Source organism: Podarcis melisellensis (assembly GCF_964234715.1).
Source record: "Podarcis melisellensis genome assembly, chromosome: 12".
Classification (NCBI taxonomy): domain Eukaryota; kingdom Metazoa; phylum Chordata; class Lepidosauria; order Squamata; family Lacertidae; genus Podarcis; species Podarcis melisellensis.
In genome coordinates this window covers 10,782,192-10,808,641 of record NC_138544.1, presented here as the reverse complement: position 1 = coordinate 10,808,641, position 26,450 = coordinate 10,782,192, and the positions used below count along the sequence as shown (strand labels likewise).

General features: G+C 40.6%; 1 protein-coding gene across 30 annotated transcripts in view; it reads right to left on the bottom strand.

Annotated features, from left to right (window-relative positions):
* The window catches only part of CLASP2 (cytoplasmic linker associated protein 2), a 122,304-nt gene that overhangs the window by 12,410 nt on the left and 83,444 nt on the right, over positions 1-26,450 (bottom strand). For 9 of the 30 annotated variants that reach the window (XM_081930981.1, XM_081931005.1, XM_081930992.1 and 6 more), the window contains 10 exons: positions 21,303-21,473; positions 20,432-20,539; positions 17,740-17,802; positions 16,589-16,695; positions 15,093-15,116; positions 14,027-14,271; positions 13,120-13,183; positions 3,974-4,137; positions 2,029-2,107; positions 1,850-1,900 (listed from right to left, as the gene is read on the bottom strand). In XM_081930981.1, the coding sequence (XP_081787107.1) occupies positions 1,850-1,900; positions 2,029-2,107; positions 3,974-4,137; positions 13,120-13,183; positions 14,027-14,271; positions 15,093-15,116; positions 16,589-16,695; positions 17,740-17,802; positions 20,432-20,539; positions 21,303-21,473 (1,076 nt within the window). The remainder of the gene's footprint in view (positions 1-1,849; positions 1,901-2,028; positions 2,108-3,973; positions 4,138-13,119; positions 13,184-14,026; positions 14,272-15,092; positions 15,117-16,588; positions 16,696-17,739; positions 17,803-20,431; positions 20,540-21,302; positions 21,474-26,450) is intronic. The other 21 variants (XM_081930988.1, XM_081930990.1, XM_081931001.1 and 18 more) reach the window with 9 other exon arrangements.

Sequence of the window (26,450 nt, the reverse complement as noted above, 5' to 3'; positions counted from 1 at the left end):
CATTGATGTCAGCATCGTAAGTGTTAGAGAAGGATGCTAATCCTTCTATATTCAACATCATGTGACCCCCTTTACAATAAATATCAGAGGTTGACAAAGGCATCAGCATCATCTGTAGTTCACAAAAAGCAAACGGTGAATGGTCTAACATCAGGTTCATATCTGCTAAACAGAGCAAGGAGGGATGACCTTATTTCTACCTTCCTCTTGTTGCTCCCTACCCAGCAATCCATGTTATTCTGTACTGAAGTGTATTATGAAGGACCTGGGGCCTTACACTACCGCGTTCCTTAATTCAGGAATCGAATATAAGTTCAGATTCAGTACTTTCCCACTCACACCCAAGTTTGGCAGCTATTGAAGCAGTACTATCCTCTCTCCATCAACAGAAATCCTGCCAAGTAAATTTTTCTAGCTCTGGTGTTTCCTATGTTCAGAAATAGGTGTTCATAAACGCACACATAATGCCCCCCTGCCTATAGTAATTCCATACACCTTCTCAAAATCCTATAGGTGTCAGTATATGGAAACATCGCAGCTGCCGACAGCCAGATTGTTGACATCACATGATGCGCCTATCTGTGGGAAAGAAGAATTTCCCAGGAAGTTCACAGGCTGGAAAAGTCTCTGTGAAGAGTGTAATCTGAAACCTTCCGTGTGCGCATGTTCAGGAAGTTTGTCAGACTTGCTAGAAGAACTGAACTGAAAGGTTGTGTTTTTCTCTAGTGCTGTAGACAGAAATAAACATAATGTAAATAGACGTTTCTGTCTGTCTTTTCCCTGCTAGGGAAGAAGCAGGAAAAGGGGTGTGTGCATTTTACCCAATCTTGGGAAAATGTCGCCTATCAAAATCTTCCTGGTGTGTCTGGATGTCAGCCAGAGGAGGTTACCGGTATGCAAGCTCCGAGGACAGTGAGAGGGGCCAGCCTCTGTGGAGGGGGGGCTTGCAAACCGACAATAGGTACCATTTGCGATTAAAAGGGACAAGGATTGGTATCATTGAGCAACTAGAGAAATTCACATTCTCAGCAAAGCAGTCCTACATTTAAATCTCAAAAACTATTGCAAAATCAAGGTCAGAAGATTCCCACTAACCGATATAATTAAACTCAAACTCTCTTTATCACGTACAATAAAATTCTGCTGTACTTTAGACAAACGGAGAATTTTAGCTGTGTGACTTCAGCACCGTGTTCAAGAATAAATAAGTGCCGTCTTGTGAAAAGCTCTTAACAGACCGTGTACAATTACTGCGTGCAGGATAGAGGAAAAAATACTGGTTGTATATATGCTTGTTATTTTCCCAAATTGCCTCAGTTTAAATTCTTAGTATTTGTTGCATTTATACCAAAGCTACAGTTTGGACGACTACACATTTGCAGGAAAGTAGTCTGTCTTTTATATATTCCAATGCATTACTTCTTTCCAGCTAATGTTCGCAATAAGAACTTGTTTAAAAATAAAGGTCCGTTTCTTTAATTTTGACTATGCAAAATATAGCAGGACTTCAAGAAGCTTAGGAATAAATTCAGTTGTGAGAGCCACTAAATCTGTAAAATGAGGATTGGGAAATCACAAACATAAAATTAGAACAGACTTGATAGAGTGAGTTTGCATAACCAGCTTGGTGTTAGGCAGCCATACTTCGTTTTGTTGTTCTTGTTGTGTTTTCTTGTAAAGTTTACTGTCAAACGTTTTAACGAAAGCATAACGCTTGATCTCAAATTGGAAAGCATGCTCAGAATTCCTTGCAAATGTTAGTAGCTGCATATGGATGCATACAAGTAAACGTTTTTAAAATGTAAATTTACACATAGTAGGTTAAAAAGACAATAATGCAGACAAAAACCTTGGAGCTCCAAAAAGAGCGAAGCTGGTCTTGCAGTGCTGGCTTGACTGTCTGAAATTTTATAAAAACAAAACCCACTATTTGAAAACCAGCAACACAGAATGCAACAAATATGCAAATATTAATAAATGAAATTTGCACTGAACTCATTTGTTTTTGAAAACTTTGCACGTTCTTACCTTCAAGCTGGGTGTCTGAGTCTGATCAACAGTAAATCTCATTAAAATATTGAACTGGAGCTCATTGGGGAAAGATTCCCTGCAAAAATGAATTGATCCAGCGTTATGGGTTAAAGAACAGTTTGTTAAAGGGACTGTGGAAAGACAGAATGAAAAAGGGAGAGAACAGAAAATACTGCAGGTAGCTTTGCCCAAAATATATCTGGTGCCCACGCAGGAAGACTGAGCTGTTACTGGTTGAAAAAAAGGATCAGATGTATTAGTGGTTGGCTGCTCGTGTGAGCAGCTTGTTTACTTGTACTGTAGTTCTTTAATTTCTCATCCAAGCCTCCTTTGGGAAGCTTCTCAAGCTATACCAGAGTTTTGGTAGGTACCCTACACCAACCTTTATGTGCACTTATCAAGGAGTATGGCTCCTACTTTCCCAATCAGTTCGTACAGGGCTTTTCTTCTAGAAAAAGGGGTGGAGGATCTTGCTGAGCTGTGTGCCCATCAAAAGTTGTTGAGCTTTTTAGGGGTACCACAATCGCCGCGGCAACCTGATCATCATGTTGCACAGCCCCAGCCGAAAAAGGTGCCAGAACTCAGTTCCCACGAGTTCCAGGTGAAAAAAAGCCCTGAGTTCATATTTAACTACCACTTTGCTCTTGGCTTGAATACCTTCCATGAATCACTTCATGGGATGTTTTCATTTTTGCTTTTTAACTTATTGTCTCTCTCTTTATTCCAGTAACAGCCTTCTTTCCTGGTTTGTGAATTATTTATTTTGGTTGCCCCTATGGCTCAGCTATTGTTGTTGTTAGAATTTATATACCACCCTATAGTCTCAGGGCAGTTCACAGAATAAAATCAAGATATAAAACCACAAAATACCTAATAAAAATAAAAACAGCAAAACACATTTTAAAAGGGCACAGGGTGTAAATTGGATCAACAAAAAGGCCTGGTTAAAAAGGAATGCTTTTGCCTGGTGCCCAAAGGTGTATAATGAAGGTGCCAGGCGAACTTCCCTGGGGAGAGCATTCCACAAATGGGGAGCCACTGCAGAGAAGGCCTATTCTCGTGCTGCCACCCTCCGAACCTCTTGAGGAGGCACATGAAGAAGGGCCTCAGAAGATGATCTCAGGGTCCGGGTAGGTTCATATGGAAAGAGGCGGTCCTTGAGGTACTGCGGTAGCGTTGATTTTTCCCCCCCTAGTGTCATTGTGGCACCAAACTCCCTCATACTGATGGCCAGGTATTGGAAGAGTTCCACCATACGGTCAGTTGCTGGCCCTATCAGGGGTGTCATCTAGCAACTGAGAAGGAACAGAGTCCTACTTATGAGTCCTTCTCCGAGACAAGGTTCTTCAGGTTGGTGACATGAAAAGCTCAGACTCTTAAGGAAGAAGGATGAGGTTTTTGGGAATCCCTGCTCTTTTAAGATATCACCAGGTACAATCTTCTATGCATGCTTAGTTCAATTATACGTGCTACTATTCTTCCAGAATCATGTAGTGAATATGGGAACATACTGACATATCATTGAATTCTAATCTTTTTTACTTATGGTGCTAAACATTCATTTGATTTGTATCTGGGAAGATAAGCATTCTTAAGAATGCAAGAGGTACTACTGATACAAAGATGCAGAATATATCGTATTTTTTGCTCTATAAGACTCACTTTTTTCCTCCTAAAAAGTAAGGGGAAATGTGTGTGCGTCTTATGGAGCGAATGCAGGCTGCGCAGCTATCCCAGATTCCAGAACAGCAAGAGGGATTGCTGCTTTCACTGCGCAGTGATCCCTCTTGCTGTTCTGGCTTCTGAGATTCAGAATATTTTTTTCTTGTTTTCCTCCTCCCAAAACTAGGTGCGTCTTGTGGTCTGGTGCATCTTATAGAGCGAAAAATACAGTACCGCCCCTCTTCCAGGAAATATTTCCACAAAGTCAAGCATTCATTACCTTGTCACATCAAGTGCCTTTTGAACTTTCGCTTGCACGGACCCCAACAAGTCAGCACCCATTTTTTTCAACAGCTGTGTCAGCAAGACAAATAGCCAGTCCTGCAGATCTTCTTTATGGACTTGAATGAAGTCAACTAAAGTTTCCAAAAACATGCTGAACACCTGGAGGGGGCAGAAGAAAGGACAAAGGGAAAGAAGAAAAGAGTAGGGAAGAAAAGGAGTTGACGCTTGCCTGTGTTGAACTCACAAAAGAATGTAGTAACACACACAGAAGCAGAAAGAGGCAATGATTCACAGCCAAGCGGGAAAACATTCTGTCTGCCTTTCATCAGAATCTGTGATTCAAGAGTATTTAAGCAATTCAGAAAATTAGTACTTCATGCAGTAACACTGGGAAAAGAAATGCTGTGATGACTGGCGCAACTTTGCCCGCCCCCAGCTACTGCTTTGGTGTTGTCTGTTGTATTGAGTTTTGTGGAAATGGTTTAAACCAGTGTGTCTCAAACGTTAAAAAATTGTAACTCTTCCTACGTGTTCTGACTCAACCCATTCACTCCAATTTTGAAGCCTCTTTGGGTCAATCTGCCAAGCTGCCTGATGAGTTATCTCATTCCCACCCACATAGGTGCTATACTCAACTCAACCTCACGTCAATTACACTTCCTCACCTTGCACTCTCGATTTCTCACACAGATACACACTAAGCTCTTCTCCCCACAACACTTTAGCCAATACTCAGTAAGCCACTTTGTATAGTTTGCATCCCCAAGGAAGGAGGTCTTGCCACCCTCCATTTGAGAAACACTGCTTTAGACTGTTAATCCACTCAGTGTTGCATGCAACACAACGTGCACACACCACAAACAGATTTACTGAATTGTAAAAAGCTAAGATGCCATGACAAGTCCTCAAAGTTCAGTGAAACACAGGACTCACAACTCATTTCCATACAGATCACTATTCAGTGGTGACACGTGAAAAGAGTGCAAGTTTCTTCTCTTATAAAGATGTACTTTAGCAAGTATGATCAAATTTAATTCACGTTGCTTATAAAAGTCTTTGTTAAAATAGTTTTTGAAACTGCACAATTCACAATCTGACGGAATCTTCCAAGGCTCAAATTTCTTGATTCTCTGCAGGTACAATACAAGCTTTAAGTGCAATCGGCAGGCCACACCTTCTGATCAGAAAACTAATTTAACAGTCAAACAGGACAGCCTACCGCACAACACACGAAAAGGAACACACTACAAGACTGTCTACTTTAACAAACAAAAAATTAAAATATATGACACTATGGGGTAGACAAAACAGTTTGGGCAAGGGATCCGCCAAGACATTTCATCCAGTCTGTGCTTCCACTGTGCATTCATTCACCAGTGGGGACAAATATAGGTCACAAGTATGTATTTCCTATCTCTGTTCAAAACAGTCCCCACAAAAGCTGTTCACTGGCTATTTTATCCATGGTCCTCCAGAAGTTGTCAGACTACAACTACCATTATCCCTGATCACTGGGCATGCTGGCTGATGGGAACTGTAGTCCAACAGCATACAGAATGCCATAGATTCCCCAAACCTGATCTACAGGATTCAAGCACAAGCTAAAGTTTAAAATATTGAAACTTTAACAGGGGGCATATTGTGAGTATGCCTTCTTCATCAATCCTCCCAGTTATAGGACTAGTTTGGACATGACTCTAAACTGTGGTTTAGACTTAAAAGCTATGGCAAACTATCTGGACCTTTCTTCTTTCCTTTTCTTTCACGCACAAGGAAGAGGAGATTGGAAACTATGGATTTTGATTTTAAACCAACCAGAGCCCTCTCTTGTGTCTGAACTCTGGCAAGTTCTAACTCTACTTAGTTCAAACCAGTAAAAGTATTTTTTTAAAAAAATAGCAGGAAGCAGAGAGTAGGAGCAAAGTTCTCTGAATGGAGAGATGTAGAAAATGGGGAATCACCCAAGGACCAGGACTGGGAACTGGTGATTTTAACTTGTTCATAAATAATCTAGAGTTATGGGTAAGCAGGGAAGTAGCCATATTTGCTCACCATATCAAACAGTTTCAGGTCACTACAACAAAAAGATTGTGAAAAGCCCCCAAAGGACCTTTCCAAACTGAGTGAATGGGTGGTAACATGGTAAATGCATCAATAAGTGCAATTTAATACATGTCAAAGGCAAAAAACGTAAGTCTGCATATACACTCATCGACTGTTAACTGGGTCTGAACACTCATGGGGTAAATGACCAGGAACAAGACCTTGGGCTTGTAGTGGATAGCTTGATGAAGGTGCTGAACCAGTGTGCGGCAGCTGTGAAAAAAGGCAAATTCCATGTTGCTACATGAGGCAGCGACGGCCACCAACATGGATGGCTTTCAAGAATGATTGGACAATTTCATGCAGGTTAAGGCTATAAATGGCTACTAGCCATGGTTGTTATGCTCTGCTTCCATGATTGGAGGCAGCAATGCTTCTGAATACCAGTTGCTGAAAACCACAGGCTCACCTGGGTGGCCACTGAGAGAACAGGATGCTGGACTAAATGGGCCATGGGCATGATTCAGCAGGCACTTCATAGGTACTTAAAATCTTAAAGTCTGGTTTGGTCCTGGCTTATCTGAACTAGCCAGAGTTTAAACTAAAAGTAAAACCGAGACCTCTGATTAGTTTAAAAAGTGGGTGCTTCTGATTTTATTCCTCTGGTGTGCACCACTGGCTCAATATAGCTCAGGACACTGGTTGTTTGGACCCAGAGAGCCCCATATCTGTGACAAGCAGCAGAATACAAGCAACTATGTGTTGGTGTTCTATTTAAATAGGTCCAAATAAAGCAGCTTAGTTTCCTAGAAGTATCTTCTGCTCCTTGAAGAAATACAATACTTAACAATAAAAATAGCACTAATATAATACACTGGATTGGTTCCAGATTCACTTAAGTTGGCATAAGTTCTCACTTGAATTAATGGGAATCAACTCAACTATATTTAACTTTTCACACTGATTTAAATGGGATCTAAATAAGTTTGGATCCAACTCATTGTTTCAGATGATATGGTTACCATGGTGCACATTTAAAGGTGATGTAGCTGCTTTTAGCAGTAACCAACAAGCAACTATTGCACTTCACACAGTGACTGAGTTGAACCATGTTGAAACTGATCCAAGTGGTTGAAATGGTTGCCAACCGTAATCTCTTGACATATGAGCAACTTGGTTACATTTATTGTGCACAACTTGGCAAGGCCTCAGACTACCTTGCAACATTTCCCCTTCACACAGCACACATGGAGTGCAGCTGCACTGGAGTACAGAAGGAATTCAGTGTTCATCATTATTTCGCTTGGGAAAAGATTTAATGGCCTTATTTGCAAATAATGGTAACCAAACTATGGCCTACCAGGACAGTGAAAGTGCAGGTTTGTGGAGAGAAGCTTGCAGCTGCTTTGCTGCTCTCTGGTTTATTACATTCCCACACCAGGTTAAGCCAAGTTTTGACTTGGTGTGTAGTCTGAACCTTGGTTTGTGGTTTAAACTCTCTCCTTGCCAACCAATACCTGTAGCTTAACCTTCAGTCCTGATTCAAACAGCACAGTAAGGCAAACCTTGGCTTGATTTAGCAAGGAAATATAAAAGAAAAACTAGAGAGGATCAATGCTGCCCCAGAAACCATAGTTTGGCTTACCATGATGTGCAAACCAGGTTATTCTATATATTTTAAAAAGTACAGGCATCCAGTAGGAGTGACCGTGTGAATATCGATAGTGTGAATACTCTGACTTTATTGCTGCTTTTGCAAAATACTGCATCGTGAAAATATTTCCTGAAAATTGTGTGTGAAACTGAAACTGAACAGTAGAAATAAAAGCCCTGATGTATCGTTTGCAATAACAGATCTTAGATGATGTAAAACTCAGATGCGCCAACCACCACAACACACAGTAGAAGTACAAAACCAAAAAGGTCAGTTAATTAGTATACAGAAGCACATCCAAAAATATTTCAGCATAATTTGCATGACTGCAAGGATTTTGTAAAGCGCAAAAGCTGGACTCGGCACACATTCTTTATAAGAGTAAAGTAGAGGGGGGAAAGGTTATTATCAATCATGCAATAAGGTTAGGGCTCCAACAAATATTGAACCAACTTACTCTCTACAGAGAGTTCCAACACAGGGGACAGCATGCAAAAAGAAAAGAAAAAAAGGAGGGAGGAAGGGAGGGAGGGAGGGAAGATAAAACACACAAATTAGTTGCCATCTGCATAGTTCCTGTATGAGGAAAATGTGATACATGGGTTTTAATATGATTAAGTAAACAGCTTTGCTCTGAAATTTCCAATTCTTGCAAAAGCACATAGGTCTCTCTTCTTTGCCCGTTTCACTCTTTTAAAACCAAAACATCTGAATAAAAATACAGTTTTTTGAAAGCAATTATTTAACATTTGGGTATGGATGGATTCAAGCATTACAATTTTAACATACATATTTGAGATGTATTATATTACTCACTATAACCATAACATTTGAAGTGCATATACATCTTTTTTTTAAACCTCAGAAACTTGTGTCAATGAACTAAAGCCACTCATGGCTCCCTGAAGCATGTTTCAGCATTGCATGCCAGATTAAAGCATATGCTGCAAATGATACCATTTTAGTGGGTACTCAATGAAAGTTTATTGTGTTCCTATGAAAATTTCACATTGTGAGGCATCCTTAATGGTACCCTAAAACAACACAACACAATGGATGGTCAAGTTAAGTCAAGGATCCATGAGAAAGGATCTCCAATTTACATTTCTGATAAGGGAGCAATTCCTCCGTGTTTGCCATGAAAAGCCTCAATTAAACTACAGTTTAAAGCACATATTCAAAAGTCTAACAAAGCAGTAGACAGAACAATATGCAAAAAGAAAATTAACACTGAAGGTATCAGAATTCAATGATGATGTCAATTATATGCAAGATATACTTTGTGTTCTGATATAACCACTTTCTGCAGTGTTCACTAAAAATTCTGAGCACTTTAAGAGAAACCATAAACATCATTTGAAAATGTACTGATTCTGGGGACTATAAGATAAACCTACCCTGTGCTTGGTCAGAGACAGGTATTTCCTTCACTGGTGACTATAACCTCTAAGTATTTGTGTACATATTTGCATTGTTATAAATACCTACACACCTATATTTACACACATACATATCCCAATCTACACACACACACACACACACAACATTCAACAAGTTTTATCACCGATCTTAAATTTTCAGACATTTGTTAATCCTACATTTGAAGAGAGTAATTCAAAAACCCCTAAAAGCTCCATTTGAATGTACAATACTCAAAAGCTATATTCTGTCTCCTCTCCCCCCCCTTTTGTTTGTGTAAAGAGAGTCAATTTTGCCATTAAATCAGAAATCCCAGAATTTATGAATCCATTCATTTGTTGTTGGCATCATTTGTGTTCACCTACTGACATCTAATAATCCTGCTGCCAGTGACATATATGAAACAAGTTACTTATGTTGATTCATTAAGGAACCCATCTATATCGTTTAATAAGAAAAAACCCAGATCTATAATTATGTGGCTTTCCCCCTCCTCCTGTGCCCCCCTCCTAAATCCACGTTGGAGGGTCTGGAGAATCTCTAAGAACAGGGTGTGTAAGGAAGAAAGAGGGCAAAATGCTTGTGCTGGTGGAACAAATTCCTTAGTGCTAATCTGCATTCCACCTTAAATCTTTTTCCTTTTTTTACATTGCAATTCCCACCACATATAATAATTTCCATTCTGATTTGTCATTTCCAGCAATCACTTTCTTATTTCTTATTGTTGGTGTTATATGCCAGCATGCCACTATCTTATATAACAATTATCTCTTAAATACTTACAGAACCTATGTGATTCCTCCCCCTCCTTACAGGTTTTCCCATACTCTCCCATGCATGTTTTGTACTCATTATGAATTCTTCCACCTATCCAGGTTTAGTATTATATTTAAGCAGCAACTTATATATCCTTGATAGTAAGTTATCCTTGCAACACATTAGTATTTATTCCCCCCCCCCCAAATCTGATAGAAATCATTACCTACTGTTTTAATTCTCAGGTAATTATTCACTGAGAACCTTACTGTAAAGTAGTCATACTACACCACAGGAGATTTTCCTGATTTAAACTTTATTTTTAAGTACTCCATTCTAACCCTGTAATTTGTTAAATCCACATATCTAAAAAGTTCATAATCCTCCAGAACTTCAAACCACCATTTTTCCTTATCTCTGTACCATCTAATACACAAAGTTGGATGACAGTGGCACAATTGGAACAATTGCAACAGAGCCAATGCCTGCAAGCGGGCAGAGAATCTGAGGTTCCTTTAAAAAAAAGGTAAAAGTCTCCAGTCCTCCTAGAAAGTAAGTTGTGAAACAAAATGTGCAGGTTCCCTTTCCAAGTGATTTCTGTGAGATGAGCCAGCCTAGCTGCTCCCACCTTTCAGTGTTTTTAGCCAATGAGTGATGTCAGAACTGTGATTGAGAAGAGAGCTATTTAGGCACCAGGCCACAGACACCCCTAAGGTCCTAAAGAAATGCTGTTTTCCCTTCTCCTTCTTTCCTGCTTTTAACAATTAGAATCTCCATAGTTTGCTTGTTTCCCTGCCCCCTCTAGTTAACAAGATTCATTTTTCCTGTGGTAGGTTCATTTGAGATTGGGTACTCCCTCCAAGTCTCATTGTGTTTAATGCATACAGAGTCTTGTTGCTATTGTAGCAGAACACTAGAAAGTGGGAGCAGGTTTTATTAGGAATCAGGAAAAATATGCTTCTCCTTACTATTTTACCTGTAAAAGTAAAACAGTCAAAAGACAAACAATGAAAATGAAAGGGGGGCCCTAGAGGGAATAAGTTTCATAAAGTGCAGAAGCCACCAGGAAATTTTGGAACATTCTAACATTTCAGTTCTAAAGCCTTTCTCATAGAAGCAGAGAGCACAGCTGCTGTTTGTTAGGTTGTGTGTTATCTGCTGAATTCCAAGTTCAAAGCTTTGGAGACAGACTATACTACTGCCTACTGGGGAGTTTAATCTCACTCTTCTTTCTGTTTTATCATGGAATGTAGATTTATCTGCTTTCTTTTTTAACACTTTTACTGGGTGGTGTATTCTTGTTGCTGCAACTAGATTTTGCTCTAAAATCGGCTGGGGAGCTAGCAAAGGACTGTGTGCTTTATACCTTAGTAAATCTTTTACTGGGGACTTTCACTGACTGTGAGTGTTATTGGAATCCACGCATCTGCCAAGCTTCTGCTAATTAACCAGAAGATGGGGTGCGTGTGTCTCTGGTCTTGAGCACCACTGCCATTTAATTCTTTGTGACATAGCCACTCCTACATACATTCCATTGATAGCAGATACTGGTATTCCTGTGGGCTTTTATTTTGTAAAATCAAGCAAAGATTTAGCATGGTGATCACAGCGTAAAAATCAAAGTATGCTGGCATGGCATTGCAACACAACTTACTTGAGCTGGGTGTGGGGACACAGAATTGAGGATGGTGAAAACATGGATAACGGAATGGGTGGAATTAAAGTGTGGATGTAATAATACAGAACTGATAAAGCAGGGTGATGTGTGGGCGACCCAGTATGAATTCTCTTCAAACACACTATTAATGTTTTAATGTTGCAGTGATAAAAAAATAGCAGTCTGAATGGGCCCCAGATCACACTGCTTTCCACAGTTCCCCAACCCACAGTGGCTACAGGCCTAGGATAACTTTTCTTAGGAATCAGTCTCCTGTGCACAATAACTTGAGAGTAAGCTCAGCTAAGCACAGGCAGGACTTAGCTGTACTAATCTGCAGAGAAGGGGCAGAAAACCCTTTAAAGTACAATGACACATCACTCCAGTTAAAGAAATCAACATTTGATGCCTGTGATACAAACATTAAAGGTAAAGGGACCCCTGACCATTAGGTCCAGTCGTGACCAACTCTGGGGTTGCGGTGCTCATCTCGCTTTATTGGCCAAGGGAGCCGGCGTACAGCTTCCGGGTCATGTGGCCAGCATGACTAATCCGCTTCTGGCGAACCAGAGCAGCGCACGGAAACACCGTTTACCTTCCCACTGGACCGGTACCTATTTATCTACTTGCACTTGACGTGCTTTCGAACTGCTAGGTTGGCAGGAGCTGGGACTGAGCAACAGGAGCTCACCCTGTCACAGGGATTTGAACCGCCGACCTTCTGATCGGCAAGTCCTAGGCTCTGTGGTGTAACCCACAGCGCCACCTGCGTCCCATTTGATACAAACATTAAGTCCCCCTTAATACAGTCATTTTATGCTTCCTTCTATATGGACAGCCATATGTTAGGCTGAGAGCTGCTGACTGGCCCAAGACAGGAAGTGAGCAAAGACAATGAGTTAAAGTGAGTTCAAAATGTGAAACTCAAGTGCTCAGAGTATTTACTTTAGTCCACAAAAGCTTATGCCGTATGAAATTTGCTGGTCTTTAAAAAACCACGACTGATTTTTGTGCTACACTGTTTCGTGTTATTTCAAGAATTTGAATAGCGAGCAACCAGGATGCAGTTGCAGAAGTTGGCTATCCCCCATGGTTTGGACAAAATGTTCTTAAGCATAGTGTGAAGATGTAGGCTACTTATTTAAACTTTCTGAAATTTTAAAGAGGTCATGAACTCATGAAAGGGTGGCATCTGCTCCTCCACACACTAGTGTACAGCTGTATGCAAGTACAAATATATCAATGGATGGGTATTGTCTCTACATTCAAGAGCCCAGGGTTCCTGACTACTTGGAGAAGACCTTTCTAAAAATACAAAGCTGTATCCATGGGGATAATTTTAAACAGTACAATGAATGTTCTAGACCTGAAAAACAGTTCTGTGTAGTTATTCCTCCTTTAGAAACAAACACTGGTTCAGTAGAAGGTACTATCTGATTCTATCATGTGCCTCTTGTACCATTAAAGGATTGGGCCACTGTTAATTAAAATAATATGAACACATTTGGAAGTGCTTTCTGTCCACCAAGTATTTAAGTCTAAATCTATGGCAGTATTCTTCTAAAAACTCTGCAGATGTTCATAATTGCTATGGAGCAAAACAAATACATACCTTGCTATGAGGATCAGCAAACATCCTCGTGAAGATTTCACACAACCTTTTTAATTCAACGCGACTGCCAAAATGACATAAGACTAATTAGTAAATGGCAGGGTAAATGTTATGAGCAACTTTAGAACAACTTTAAAAATGAGTCGGTGAAATATTTTTCATTCATTAACATGTTTGGCAATGTAAACGTGCTTATACTATGTTTTGCACTCAGAACTACAGCACAGAATCATAAAGTCCAAGTAAGGGTCAACAACTGCCTGGGGGGGGGGGAATTGTCTACTGCTGCTTACCTGCAAATCTCCATTCTCCTTGAGAACCTGTGTGTGTGTGTGTGTGTGTGTGTGTGTGTGTGTGTGTAACCAGGAGGAAGGCAGCTTCGCCTCAGGGGAATTTATGCTTTGGGGTGGGTGGGTAGGAAAGGGAGTACATGAGTCAGTTATTTATTGTTTGTAAGCCGCTTGGAGATTCATTTGAATGAAAAGCGGCATAGAAATACAATAAATCAGAATCAGTGGCCCAATACTTCCTCTTAATCACCATTAAGGTATCATTGTTATGGCATGTATAGGGTCAAGGTCTGAAAGTGCTTTATGGCTCTACTATTATCTAGAGGAATTTGTATGCTCTACTTGTGAAGGAATGTGCTCAACGAAAGCTAAATGCGATGCCATCTATTCCTTACAGAGACCTTTCAATCATCTTTGAAGGAAATATCAAGCGTCCAAAAGCATTTCAAGAAATTGATGCCAGTTGCTTTCCTTTTGCAGTAACAATGGACGTCACCTAGCAAGTTACGAACTAGGAAGCCAGTTGACTTTCTTTTCCCTGGTGTAAACTTCATTAGCCGGAGAATCTGCAGAGCTTTCTCAACTACAAAATCTCTTGCCTAAAAAGGTTTTCCTACCTTAAAGTTCGCTGGTTTTTTAACAAATTTTGTAGCCCCAGAAGACCTTCTTTTCTTTCTGACCAGTTGGAGCTTGCACAGCGATTGAGGACCTCGGCCACATCCTCTGTCTGCCGCATATAGGTAGGGATGGTGCCATTCCGAGAGCTGTACGATCTTTCTGAGCAAGCACTGGACGCATCGCTGTTGGCATCATCATCGGAGTACATTCCATAGGATTCGTATCTCCTTCGCACCGGCTTTTTCTATCACACAGAGAGCATCATTTGAGGAACCATAACCAATTTGTAGTGCCTCTTACGCAAATATCATGCACCTTTTCATATAGCAAACCTCCCTGATGCCACTGTCACCTGCAGCTACACCCGGAGCAGCCATCAGATTCATACCCATCTCATTTCTCTCACCGCACTGAACCTGAGACCCTCTGGTTATTTGAAAGGGAGACCTCCTCTAACCATGATCGTTTAATTTCTTTATATAAAAACGGGCAACTTTTCCCTCAAAAAGTGTCACTGAAAACCGCTTGCAGAATATAAAACCACACAGCAATCACATTGAAACGCACAGTTATCAGACTAAAAGCAACAAAAAAGCAAGAGCCAGAGCCAAAACCATCAATAAATTGAACAGAATCAAAAGTGTGTTCAAAGAAATTGCAGCTGTTGTAGTACAAATACTGAAACTGCTAAATGACGTTCCAAATCTTGCTGTGCTTACTAGGTGGGGAGGGGAAAGTAAAGTTCAAACAAGTCTGTAACATTAATCTCTTAACACAACTGGTAGTTTATATAAAGCAATAACCCTTCCCACCAAGGGCACTAAGGTCATAAAGGCAAAATGTGCACGAATGAGCAAGTCCAACTATATTAGACTTTAAAAAAATATTTGGAATGCATGGAAGTCACACTGTAGGACAAAAGGACAACAACATTTGAAATTATAATCATTTGGAAATGTTCAGCTCCTTAAAACAATTGTGAACCTGGGACACAAGTGAAGCAGACATTATGTATTTATTTAAAAACACTGAGCATTTTTAACTGGGAAACAAAGATTGTTATACCTTAGTCCGTATGTCTCCTAAGAGCTGAGCGCAATGCATTACAGAAGAAACAGAAAAGTTATGAGCACAGCTGACAACGGTTAAATAGTGTAAGCACAGATGTCATTACCTCTAGTTAGAAATGAGGGCTGGGTTTAGCCTCAGGAACAAAAGAAAACATAACAGTTTTAGCTAGATACACAACTGTGGGCCCAAGCTCCTTTTTTGGAGGAGATGTAATCAGGCTCCCTTACTGAGGACGGAGCTGCGAGGTGGGAAGCCATGCCTGGGCTGGGCCATCGGGGCTGGGGCGACGGCTCCTTCTCATTCTGGCTTGGGAAGGGACGTCTGTGTGCACCCCACCCCAGGGCTGGCCAAGACGGAGGCGCAGGACACAGCCGTCACCCACCAAGGACGGAGGAAGAGAGCATGACCCAGGGGCGCTGCTCCTTTCCTCTGCTGGGCTCCAGCACGTGAGGGAGCCCACGGAGGCCCAACGCTGCCAGCCAGCCGCAGCTCCACTCCTAGGTCAGGCCCCCTTCAAATCAGTCTGATCTGACTGATTTGGAGCAGCAGCGTCAGTGGGCTGGGCCAGCGCAGCCGCAGCAGGCTCCCTTCCTGCTCTGCCATGGGCAGCGGTAACACATGGTCCACCGCTGGAACCATGAACACCACCTTGAGCTCCTTGAAGGGAAGGTGGGATATAGATTTAATTAATAACTAAGCAGGAAAAATGTAGACCAGTCTCTGCCTCCAAGGAGCTTACAATGTAAACTGGACAGCAGGGAAAACAACAGTGAGTGATAAATGTATGTACCGTATTTTTCGCCCTATAGGACACACAGTCCCATAAGGCGCACCCAGTTTTTTTGGGGGGAAATAAAGGGGAAAAAATTATTCCCCCCCCCCAGGCGCTGGGCTGGGGCGGGGGAGGCCCGAGCTTCCCCCGACCCCAGCCCCCAAACAGGCAGCTCTCTGCAAGTCGTGGGAGCCCAGCGCTGGCTCCTGCTGCTTGCGGAGAGGTCCGCGAAGCCTGGACGCGCTGAGCTCAGCGCACGCAGGCTTCGGCATGCATGCAACTCTCCACAAGCAGTGGGAGCGCTCCCACTGCTTGCGGAGAGGTCCGCGAAGCCTGGAGAGCGAGAGGGGTCGGTGCGCACCGACCCCTCTCGTTCTCCAGGCTTCAGCGAAAGCCTGCGTTCGCCCCATAGGCCGCACACACATTTCCCCTTCATTTTTGGAGGGGAAAAATTGCGTCCTATAGGGCGAAAAATACGGTAAATGCAGTTACATGTACTATGGGAATAAAGATTAAGTTGTTAAGAAAGGCTTTGAGGGGAAGGTAGATGAGTTTGAAGGAACAGAGAAATAATGGCACGTGCGGTCAAAAACGGAGCTCCATGTAATTTAGCAGAACCAATAATCAAATTTGACAGTAATACAAACTGCAAAGCTTTTACTCTGTCAACCCCCCCTCAAAAACAAACAAACAGGTATGTGATAGACAAGATGCTCACCAAAGCATCTGCTACTGCTTCTTCCACATCGGAGCCTGTGTTCAAGACACGCATGGCACTAACTGATGAGGATAACCGACTTGACTGACTTATTCCAAAACCTGTGCCTGTCATAGTAAGACAAAAGAAAACGTAAATCAGAATCATCCTGGGAAGGTCAATGCAATATAAACTAAAATTTAAAGCCACCATTTAAGAAGTTTTATGCCTTCCAATATTTGGAAGCGGTGAAGCCTCAAAAAGGTTCATCTCATTTGTTCTGAATCTGGCTGCTTGCCTGCTTGCCTTCAACTCAACAAAAGGAACACTTACTTGATTTATTAAGGGAAGTGAATATATGCAGAGCCTGCCATCAAGACCAGCCCTTGCCATAGAAACCTGGTACTCTCTCAGAAACCACATGAACTAGATGGCTCAGGAGAGATACTGGCCATAATCTAGAAAATTCTACTACATGCACACTACAGAGAAACAAGTGCAGCTAGAGTTCTCCTTCAAGTTTGTTAAAGTAGCTCCTGTTGCTAAAGACAAGCAATGGCTCGGTTTTAAAAGCAATTTCCCTGTTTAGTTATCTAACTGCGACAGCAAAAATTTCAAGGAAAGAGTGCACTGCACATACAGTTTGAAGTGACATGTTCATGGTGGATTTTGGCCTTAATATCCTAATGAAATTAAAGTAAATTTAAAGGCAGTTATTTAACTGTACCTCATGTGGCAAAAAGAACAAAAACATACTGTGTATACATAATTACGCAGGAGCTGAAGCAACAGCAACTATTTTCTTTTTTCTACTAAAATGTGTTTGTCACTGGTGTTTTTTAAAACTATGAAGCAAATTAAGGGAAACCACAGTCAATACAGCCCACAGCATTACATATCATAAAGCTACATGCATTAATAAAGCTTTGGAAATACAACAATGGAAAGGAGAAGAAGGAAAAACCAACAAAATTCACCTGAAACTAAAGAAAAACTGCTGTGTGTGTGAAGAAAGGAAAACACTTTGCACTTTTATCTACTTTGAATATTCGAAATAATGTACAGAAATTAATACTGAAAATGATAAAAAATAGACTGCATGAAAAATCAAATGGGGTAAAAATAATCCAGGATGATGGCACAGATGATAGCAAAGTGTACTCATCCTTCACCTGTAGCCCCATAAACATCTGGAGAGTAGAGGGCACCAGTGGATCTGGAGTGATGCCTGGAAGCTGCAATAACAGGATCATATGAACCCTATCTATTACTATAAAAGTAAAGTATAGAACAATTGTACAGAGCGCAATGGAGCAAGGTCTAGGCAAAGCCAGGGAGCACTGCTTCATGACAAGAGCAACTAAGAACAGATTCACATCAACGCTGAGTACAGGGTACAATAACCCTGTGATTATTGGCTCCCTGCCCACAGAGAACTCGCATGCAGCTCCTACTATCCTCATCTTCAGAATTGTGTTATTGCAAACATTCAACATTTATGTTTGTGGTAGGTGTAAAAATCTTGCACATGTCAAGAATTGCTTTCAACTGGCTGGTCACAGGTTGGTAGCTGACATGCACATAATTTTCAGCATTGTAAAACACGCCCTATGAACTTAATGGTCGTGAGAACGAGTTACATTTTCTGGAGAGGAGAGAAAAATAATTTGCCTTACATGAAAATGTAATAATTACAAGACTAAATCTAAAGGGGCCTTTCGAATTTTTTAAAAAATCTAAAGCCACCTGTCGAATGACAGAGCACACAAAATCAGGAAATGACAAAAAAATAAAAATCAGCTAAGCAAGCTATCTTTTTTGAGGTTCATAAAGTTGTCAACCTTGAAACCTCATTTGGCACAAAACATGATAGTTAATTCTCTTCATATATTAATAATAGTTTAATTAAAAAATCCCCTTCGTCCATCTGTGTATCTAAGAATCATTAAAAGGACAGAAACCTTGAAGTTCTAATTCTCCTGGTGGACATTGAAATTAAAATGTGTGAATTCATTTTTCCAAGTTAACATAATTAACATTTTACTTGATTCATTACGTAAATCACATACAGCATGCAACTTCCCCCTTCACATTTTAGATATAACTTAGTAAAAGGAGTGTAGCAAAAGCGTAGGGAACAAATGTGTTAACATTTATTGTGTTAAAGTTAATAGTATACATAAATAAGTCCTGATTACATGATATTTCCTCATCAAAAATGTGTAAAGTGGCATAGCTATCAATGGGCATTCCTTGCTCATTGATGGGGAAAAGACTGAAGGAGAGGTTGCCTTAACTTAAAACAAATGGACCACTGGATGATAACTAAAGCAAGCTTATACAGAAGAGTGATTTTCAGGGTTTTGAGTTAAGCAGTGGCATTGCAGTGCTAAATTTTACAGAAACAGGAAAAATGTGGCTCAAAAAAACCCCTAAGTTTTTTTCTAGGAAGGGAACGGAAAAAAAAAGAAAAAGAATTGCCAAGCAGTTTAAGCCATTGAAGGTAGTTTTTAAAAAGTCTGATCAATGCTCAACAAGGGAAGTTAATTCAATTTCCCTGGATTAAAATGGTTTTAGCTTAAAGCAGTGTCAAACCACAAAGTGGCTGGGCCTGGTATTAGGCCTTGAATCAGCGCTTGTGGTTTGTTTCACTCTAAACAAACCATGGTTGTGCTTTGTTCAGAGCAGGGATAAGCCAGCTCCAACTCCATCATCCATGACCATTACTTATGATGGCTGGGGTTTATGGGAGACCTGTAGGGCACCACATTAGCTACTCCTGGTTTAGAGAAAAACAAACAACGGGCATGTGTATGGGCATAGTGCAAAGTGAACCGCTCTATTGTTGTTTCCCTGCTGGAGGAAAGGAGGAGCACAGTGGGAATACTTGAGCTGCCTGCTGTAGTAAGTAGGTCATGCAGAGACTAATTTGCTTAGCTATAGTTTAATGGCTTTGTGTTTCATCCGAATGCAGCCACTAAATGTCAGATAAGCAACTTAGAATACTATGTCCATGAAAAAAGACTTTTCTTCTAGAAGTTATCTTGTATCTATGAAATGCAGAAAGGTTTCCAGTGCCAATATTGTGTTCCCAGGCCAGGCACTAAAGTAAGATTTTGGGGAAAAAACAACCTAATCTATAACTTGTTTCTTGACTGTGCTGTAAATCTGCTGGTTTTGCAGGGTTAAAAACAGAGTCCTCTGAAACTGCATTGCCACTACTACACTATAAAATTATTAAATGCATTATGATTTTCATACTAAAGATCAAGAACAGGGGAAAATCAAAACAAATCTAGTACGGTAAGAAGGAACAGCTGATAAGCATGTGCAACACAAAAATGAAGGGCAAACCTTGATTCTCAGAATATCAATTTTACAATCATTTGCGCCAGGGAACAATCCAGAAGTGTGCCCCTATAATCAGAGATACTATAGCGTGTTTCTCCCAAACAGGCATCAACCCTGAAGAACTCCCGAACTGCTCCTTGAACACCAGTTTTCAAAAGAAGTTTGGGTTTTAGTGCAAGAGCTGATGATTAGGTTACGGGGGGTGGGGGGGTGGAATAGTATGTGTAACACTGAAAATGATTTCTCGTTTACAAGAGAAACTGGGAGGCGAGTGTGTTGAAGGGATGGCTAACTGGCATGTGTGGAAGAACCTTGGGGGTTGCTGGGCATACACTTCTGGATTGCGTCGTCACTCTAGAATTACGGAGGGCATTTTTAGGCTCTTCAAATGGGCAAAGTCTTCAGCCAGACTTAATAGACTGTCTTGTTAAATGCCATCTCTTTATTTAGCTTATATTAGCAGATAATCAAGGGCAAACACAGCCATGCAGAACAAGCTCTCCAAGTACTTACCAAGGGGCGCAAAAGAGCGGACAGGGCTTGTATCCCTGCTACTTTCACGGCTGGCTTCCCGACTGCACCCCTGACTCACACTAGGCCGAGGAATACGGCTACCTCGTGCTAGTATGATTCAGGGTACAGACCAACAGCAGCACAGAAAGGGAGAAGACACAGAAAGAGTTGACATTTTAATGCAATCCCACATGTTACCTTTCACAACAAGACCCCACTTTTCTAAAGCACGAATGACATCTAAATATATGCATTTCTCCTTACTTTGACTTATAGAAAACACAGGCACTTCAACAGAAGCGCATGTTTATCACGTGCCCATTTGGAAAAGAGTTAAAGTGCGAATGGAATTAGGCACATCTAACTTTAGGGGGAAATAGGGCGGAATTAATATATGCTGCATATTTGTTCATACCTGCAGATAAGACTGAAAGTCAAGGATATTCATTTCCATCATTTTCTGTATTTCTAAGAGGTGTTTCTCGCAGGATGCTTTTCATATACGCTTAGAACTGTGAAACATGCATGCAATAAACCTATGCCTGTGAGAATACTTTTCCACATACATATGTTAAGCGACAGGGACTGGGCATTGCTGGAAAAACCACCTAGGGTGTGAAATAAGCCTTACCCTGGTGATGACTGGATATTTAGTGAGCTTGCTTTGTTTACTGAGTATGCTTTTCCAATCTAAAGGAAAATAGTAAGATGCTTACTATTCTTTGCCTAATGTGTTATTAATCTCAGGCTATGACATGGAAGACCCAATTTACAAGCAGATATTCAGCAAACCTGGACTCAGATCACCTGAATTCAGTGACTATGTGAGAGATATAAAAGAAAGAAGCTATGACTAGCTAGCAAGCCTTACCAACTGACAGTCTTGAAGGACTCGCCTCCCTGCTACATCCTTGACTTCGCGGAATCTTGCTTCGCTTTTGTGCTGTTGCATGACTGACTAGTACTCTCTGGACCCCTGTGTTCATAGTTGAGAGTGTAGTTGTAGTCAAAACTCTTCCAGGGGAACCAGAACGGCTGCCAGCTGAAAGCAAAGCAAAGCAAACATAAGCTATACATTCCAGTGCATAACTGCTTGGGAGTAAAAGAAAAATCTCAAGATAAATGAAACAGCTATGGTAGAATGGAATGGTTTGAGAAGTTGTTTGGAAGAACCTGACGATAATGAACAGCATAGAATCTGGAACATGTGTGCTGTGTTAAAGCAAAGTTTATTAGTTCATGCACAAAATATGCTTTTAATATTTGTACCTCCTTAAATACTAATTTCCAAATTTTAATAATTAAAACACATACCACTCGCATTAAACTGCCAGGGGCATATTAATGCATCATCACAAGCTAGGAACTAATTACAAGAGTCTTGATGCTCCAGAGACATAGCTGGAAGGAAACTGCTTATTTTTGTGTAACATTCCCAACTTTAATTGGACTGGGGTGCCAAGGTCAGTGGGGCTGATACTCATTTCCAAAAGCAATTATCAGTGCTAACCAATAAGCCATTCCTGAAACTTGGGAAACCAGAGAATAGCCTCTGATGCCTTGCAAAGAGATGTCATTTGGCAACTAGGTGCATGCCCTGAAGAACTTGTGATCACCTAAAGCAGCTCTTTAAATTACACCTGAACGTCCAAGTACTAAATTTTCTTTGACAATAGGTTTGCAAGTTAGAACTTTATGTTAAATAAACAGTTTCACATGCACTGAGTATAAAAACAGAGACATCTTATTTCCAAATATTCTAGGCTGTAATCCTGGCTGTGAATAGCAGGACTGTACAGAGCACTGGGGCCATGGCTGCATCTAAAGTAGTGTCAGTTGTGCTGGCCAGGAAAGGTGGGAGGGCAATAAACTGCTTTTTTCTGCACTAGCTCCAGGCATGTGTGTGTTTGACTAAGTCTATCCCTGATAGATGGCCCTGTTTAGAATCCCACAGATCCTGGGATGGTCCAGTTTCGTCCTGGGGGGATGACGGGGGTTCTGCTGGCTATTGCTGATGTGACCGCTTCTATTTGCACTTTCAGAAGCCACTGTTGAGAGCTCTGCAGTGGCAAAAAAACCCTGTCTGCAAAACTAAGTTGAGGAAAACCTCCATTGTATCCTAAGAACAAGTGTGGAAGCTCATGGCAAACCGCCCTGTAAATCGTTGTACAAATTATGTCTTTGAACATCTTTGTCTAACCCAAAATAGAACCAAAGTTGGCAAGTGAAGATAAAGTGACTTGTTGGTAAAGAATGATATCCTAACACTTTTCAATTTCAATGCATTTACAGCGTAACTGTGTAGTGCTGAAGGACAGCAGTCCCACCCATTTTAAAAAGCGCGACGGGCTGGTTTTATTTTAACACGTAGATTTCTTTGTAGTAGTATGATATGGCCTGACGTGACCAATCCTTGAAGACAAATCAAAATAACCACATACATTTAAACAATCCATTTCATTATGTACTTCATTATATAAACAGGATCAAGATGGAGGATGGAAGGGCAAGGCAATGCAGCATGCAAATGCTATGTGAATCACCGTGTCCATTCGGATACAATGTGCTAATGGAATAGAATAGCAATTCCCAAACCACATGCTTTGTGCGCAGTGAGAAGTAAAGGCTCCTCTTAGTCCACGGCAACTATCACTAGGGCAGGAATGGAGAACTTTCAGCCCTGCAAATTTTGTCGGGTTCCAATTCCCATCAACAACTTGCCAGCATCAGCGGTTAGGAATGAGGGGAGCTTTATTCCAACAACATCTGAATGAAGTTCCCCAACCTTGCATGTGTTTCTGTATGATGCCCTGTTCTGGCCTTGGTTCCTTCTTAGCAGCATTAGCAATCTGCAGGCAATATACTCTCTTACTGTATTCTGCAAGATTCACTCACTCTCAACAAAGCAGTTACCTGCTCTCAAGAGATGTTTGTCACTGCTTCTATGCATGGGTCATCAACCTGAGAAGCTTTCCAGGAGGTACGCTCAGAACGAAAACATACAGAAAGGCAGGAGGCAGGACCCTCCAAGTCCACAGCACCAATTCGCCAAATAAAATTCTTACCTTCACATTCTAAAATAAACCCTTTTTGGATATATGTGTGTCTCCAACTTAAACTCAAAAATGTAAGTGTACTTCAGCTATCAGAGGTTTGGGAAATACCGCTGTCGAATGCCTTCTTTCAGGCAGGAGTCTATTCAGCAAAACAAGTATGTGTACCGAAACCCAATTGCGTACGTTTTTTAGCATAAACGTGTTTGGGGTCCCTGCATAGCATTCAGACTACTTGAAGGCCAAAATGCTATATATACTTGGAAGCAAGTCCAATTAACTCAGCGAGTTTTACTTCAGATTACATAGGCACTGGAGTTCCTCCTTTTAAGAGCTGTTGCTAAATATTCTGAGTAAGTTTTAACCCTGGTAATTTAAAGTGTCCCTCCAAAAATATTAAGTGAAACAAATGGATTTTTAGAAGATTATATGCTCCGTGTTAAATTCTGTGGTACAAAGCATGAAATCACAGGTTGTTTCCTGTGTTATGCATACTCATCATGAAAAATAATGAAAACTACATGTAGACTATCATATCTGATTATCACATTATTTCACTGAACGTGTGAGCAGCACAACATGTATGTGATTGTCACCCATTACTATCTACACGTTTTTGTATTTTGCATTTGGGACATTTGTAGTATTTGGAGCAATCTTCAGCGTGAAAACCAATGGCCACTGCATGCTTCTCTTTATAAAATGGTTGCAACCATTTCAGCTTGGAGCATCATAAAATTTGTCCCTACATCCTGGCTCTTGAGGCTGCTCAGTTGTTCATCCGAATTCCTAAAACCTATGTGCCTTTAGATTCTTCAAGGTATTTCTTTTGGCAGGGGTATTTTAACCTACGTGCGTAAATACTGACTGCTTCTGCTGAATAGGATCCTGTTGTGATGGATGGACAAACAATGATGCACACACAAAATCTGAAAAGCCTTACCACCAGACTGTGGATTAGCAGACTGTGATCCTGAACAAGTGTAAAGGCAGGAGTAGGGTAAGGGTATAAAATCCATGAATAGGGAGGGAGCAGAGCAGATTAACAATGGATGGCAAATGGAAATAAAAAGGCTTTAGTCAGTTCACATAAAAGAGGGGGGGAATGCAACAAGAGGGTTAGCGCAAAAAGCAGTGCATTTTCATAGCCTCCACCAGGCTCAGGTGCTTATATACGAAGCAGACAAAACAGAAGCTGCAAAATTACAGTTCTTCAGCTCTCGAACAAAGAACTGCACCACGTTCATAAATTCATCGGTAAATTTAATTGAAACACTGGATCGAGATCTTTGGATATCTTCACTCCAAGTAAATTTTAAGTGCAAGCTTTAATAGCTGAAGAAACGGTAACAAGTTCTTCAATTTGGATAATACAATGAGGGAAAAGCAAAATGGGGTGGGTTAAGAAGAGGGGAAAGATACAAAAAAATTGTATCTGGCATGCATGCAGAAGTTGTAAAGGAACAACCAAAGATGAGTGCCCGACTACAAGAATTTCAAAGCAGTATTTTTAACATCTACATGCCCCTGGCCTTACTTTTATATTTATGTCATTGTGTGTATGGAAATACAACCAGAGAGGGAGAGCACGCTATCACATCTTAGTGCTGGCTTTTATGTAATCTTCATGAAATAGTTGAAGAATACCATGCAGACTTGGGTCAACATCTTCACTACTGCTCTAGTTCTTTTCAAAGATTCCACAACGGACCCACAAGATTAAATGGTTGCTGGTCACAAATACAAACCCGCCATGATTAAATGGGGATTCCACCATGCTATTGCAGGCCCATCCCAATAGTTAAAGAATATGAAATGACAGCTATGGGGACACAGGTGAAGATTTGTTTACGGCAGAGATTTTCAAACTTTTGTTTTCAGGTGGCTAACTTGAGAAATCTCTGTGCTGAGCTCCGTTCACGATGCAGAACAATGGGCGCAAACACATACACCCAACACTCCTCTAACGGCAAGGGTAGGGCACATGTGCAACCACAGATGTTGCTGGACTACTGCTTCCATTATTCCTAACCAGTAGGCCATGCTGGCTGGGGCTGCTGGGAACTGGAGTCCAACAACATCAGGCAGGCCACCCTGCGATAGGAGAAAGTTGATAGTTGTAGCAAACTGTCTATGGAAAGGTTGTCTGCCATTACTGATCTAGTTATGAGGAATGACAAGCTTTCATGGACTGCCAGAGTGATAGGAATATTTAATTATTATCACTGCTGAAGGTTCTCAACTACAGCATGGTGAAAAGAAATACACTTTCAATACCCTCAAAATTCATTGCCACTGAAAAACCTATGTGTGGCTTTCACTCCTTCATTTATAATATTCCAGATAGACAGACATTTAATGGCAAATCTACACAGACCATTTTAGAAACAACCATCTGAAATCCTAAAACATTTCATTTAGAGTAAATTGATGAGTAGCAATAATAAAGCTAATGCATGTAAATTGTTTCAAATATTAAAAATAGTGTCTTCTTGGATTTTTAGGCAGCTTCCCGGTTCAAAGCTACTGTTATCAAACTTTGCCCATTTTAGTTAATTGCACAATTAAAATACACATTACAATCACATATCTAACTTTCCTTAAAGTTTTAAATATGATTTTATACACCAACATCCTTGAATGTTCCATAATGTTTATAAAGGACTATCCACAAATAATTCAAGCAAGATGGTTAGATTAAAAGCTTACAAGTTTATCTTCTTGTAAGATGCCTGCTTATTTTTATTTAACAAAAAATATATACCACTTGACTGTAGTAAAAACTCTAAGCAGTTACAAGAAATAATAGTTAAACACAACTAACAATATTTAAAAATAATTAACTATAAAAAGGACAAAACACATGAACCACCCTGAGACCCAACGGGTATAGGAAATTAATTAATTAATTAATTAATTAACAACAACAAACAATAACAACAATCAATATTTATGCTTCTGGGTAG